This window comes from Haliaeetus leucocephalus, unplaced genomic scaffold (genome assembly GCF_000737465.1).
Source record: "Haliaeetus leucocephalus isolate CR32 unplaced genomic scaffold, Haliaeetus_leucocephalus-4.0 Scaffold448, whole genome shotgun sequence".
NCBI classification, from domain to species: domain Eukaryota; kingdom Metazoa; phylum Chordata; class Aves; order Accipitriformes; family Accipitridae; genus Haliaeetus; species Haliaeetus leucocephalus.
The window spans coordinates 5253-7665 of record NW_010972884.1 but is presented as its reverse complement, the minus strand read 5'-3'; the positions used below and the strand labels follow the sequence as shown (position 1 = coordinate 7665).

Below are 2413 nucleotides of genomic sequence, written 5' to 3'. Positions count from 1 at the left end.
AGGGGCGGAGGGCTGGGACGGGTGTTCGGGGAGGATGGAGGGATGGACAGGCCCAGAGGATGGATGGACGGAGGGACAGAGAGCTCCGAGTGGACAAATGGGCTTGGAGGAGAGATGGAGGAGCGGACGGACAGAGAGACGGAAGGGCAGATGGATGGAGAAGAGCTTGGAGGAGAGGCAGAGGGCCAGGGAAATGGATGGACGGACGTGGAGGACAGACAGACAGAATGGTGGACAGATGGATGATCTCGGAGGACAGACAGGAATGGAGAAGACGGACAGAGACGCTTGGACAAGGGACAGATGGACGGTCTACAGCGAGACGGACAAGTTTGAGGATGGACAGATGAAGGGATGGGGAACCAGACGGGCAGAAGAGCTTGGAAGACAGACAGACAGACAGAGATGGAGAAGACGGGCAGGAACTCAGAGAACAGAGGACGGATCTGCGGCGGGGTGGAGGAGCTTTGAGGACAGGCAGGACAGACGGACGGAGGGGGGCACCGGGAGGGCCTGACCTTGACGGAGTAGGCGAGGGAGATGGTGACGGCCAGCGGCAGCCCCTCGGGGACGGCCACCACCAGGACGGTGACGCCGATGATGAAGAACTTGACCCAGTACTGGACGTAGACGGGGGTGCACTCGGCCAGCCAGGGCCGACCCTCCACCACGAAGGTCTCGATGACGAAGTAGAGCACCAGGATGATCACCGTCACCGCCGACATCACCAGCCCTGCCGCACAGCGCCTTCAGCCACCCGCTGGCGGCGGGGGACGACGTCCCCATCCCCACCCCCGGGGGATCCCCGGTTATCCGGGCGCCCACCTGCCTTGCCGATCTGCACGGCCAGCTTGGTGAGCTTGCCCTGCAGCACCGACTTCTCCTTCTTGGGGCCGCTGCTCCGCTTCCGCTCCCGCTCCTCCACGTCCCCCCCTTCCGCGCTCTTCAGCGGCTGCATTTCCATCGCCACCGCCCCATCCTGCTTCTTGGCTGGGGACACCGACACGGCTCCGTCGGCGGTGAGGGGGGGGAAGACGGAGGACACACGCACCCACACCCGGGGGGGGGTCGGGGTGTGCCCCCCCGCCGCCGCCACCCCCTGCCCTGGCGAGGGACCCCGGCGCACCTTTGCTCTGCAGGTTCTCCACCGCACCGTCCTGGGGCTTCCCTGCGGCAGAAGGACGGACGGCACCGGCGTCAGACACGGGACGAGACACGAGGGGAAGGGACGGGGTTGGGGACCCCCCGGCACCCCCACATCAACCCAAACTGGGACGAGCCAAGGCCGGAGGAAGGACTCGGCTCCATCCGGGGACACCGAGAGCCCCTGGAGAGGGTGCGGGTGGGAGGTGATGAACCCCGAGCGCCCAGAGCCCGTCAGGAGTCACTCCAGGTTGAGGGAGACCACGTCCGGAGGTCCTCAGCCCACCTGGACTCAACGAGGAGTCACTCCGGATTGGGACAGCACCAGGACGGGTGAGCAGAGCCCATCCCTGGTCAATCCAGAGCCAATGTGGAGTCACTCCGGATTGGGACAGCACTGGGATGGGCAAGCAGAGCCCGTCCCTGGTCAATCCGGAGCCAATGTGGAGTCGCTCCGCTCCCAGCCCCCAGGGACACAGGCATGAGGGGATGGAGCTCACGGAGAGGACACACACGACAGGGACAGCGGGACGGACGTGGGGACGGAGAGAGGGGGGCCGGGCACCCACCTTTCTTCTCCTTCTTCTCCTCCTCCTCCTCCCCGCCGGCGCCCAGCAAGGTGAAGATGATGCCGCTCTGGGAGTTGACCCCCACTGCCGTCACCACCATCTTCCCTGAGCCCTCCATGACGTGGGTGCCTGCGTGGGGAGGCGGGGGGGTGGGGGGTCACAGCGGGGCTCCCCGGCCCCCCGAACGCCGCCGGCCGCCCCCCCGCCTCACCCGAGAGCAGCATGGGGTCCTTGTCAACCGACTTGCGGACGTGATCGGACTCCCCCGTCAGCGCGCTCTCGTCGATCTTCAGGTCGTTGCCTTGGATCAGGACGCCGTCGGCCGGCAGCAGGTCACCTACGAGGGAGGCCGCGTCACCCCGGCGCGCCCATCCACCCCGGCGTCGGGGCTGCCGGAGCCCCCGGCGCCCCCCTCTCCTTCCGTGGCACTCACCGTACTTGACCTGGGCGACGTCGCCCACCACCAGCTCGGCGACGGGGACCTGGGCCTGGCGGCCGTGGCGCACGACGGTGAAGCGCTGCTCCTGCTCGATGCGGCTCTGCAGCCCCCGGAACTGGCGTTCCTTGCTCCAGTCGTTGAAGGCGGTGACGAGGACGACGCAGGCCACCGACAGCAGGATGGCCGCCCCCTCGATCCAGCCCGCCTCCGCCTCCCCCTCGTCCTCCGTGCCCCCCGAGGCATGGCCGCAGACTGCGGGGGG

At 67.7% G+C, this 2413-nt stretch overlaps 1 protein-coding gene across 1 annotated transcript in view; it reads right to left on the bottom strand.

The window, feature by feature from the left end:
- The window catches only part of LOC104836189 (plasma membrane calcium-transporting ATPase 3-like), a gene marked incomplete at both ends in the record, with an annotated part of 11798 nt that overhangs the window by 7768 nt on the left and 1617 nt on the right, over positions 1-2413 (bottom strand). The window contains 6 exons of the mRNA XM_010574585.1: positions 519-733; positions 826-990; positions 1127-1168; positions 1713-1841; positions 1924-2049; positions 2146-2403. Of these exons, the coding sequence (XP_010572887.1) occupies positions 519-733; positions 826-990; positions 1127-1168; positions 1713-1841; positions 1924-2049; positions 2146-2403 (935 nt within the window). The remainder of the gene's footprint in view (positions 1-518; positions 734-825; positions 991-1126; positions 1169-1712; positions 1842-1923; positions 2050-2145; positions 2404-2413) is intronic.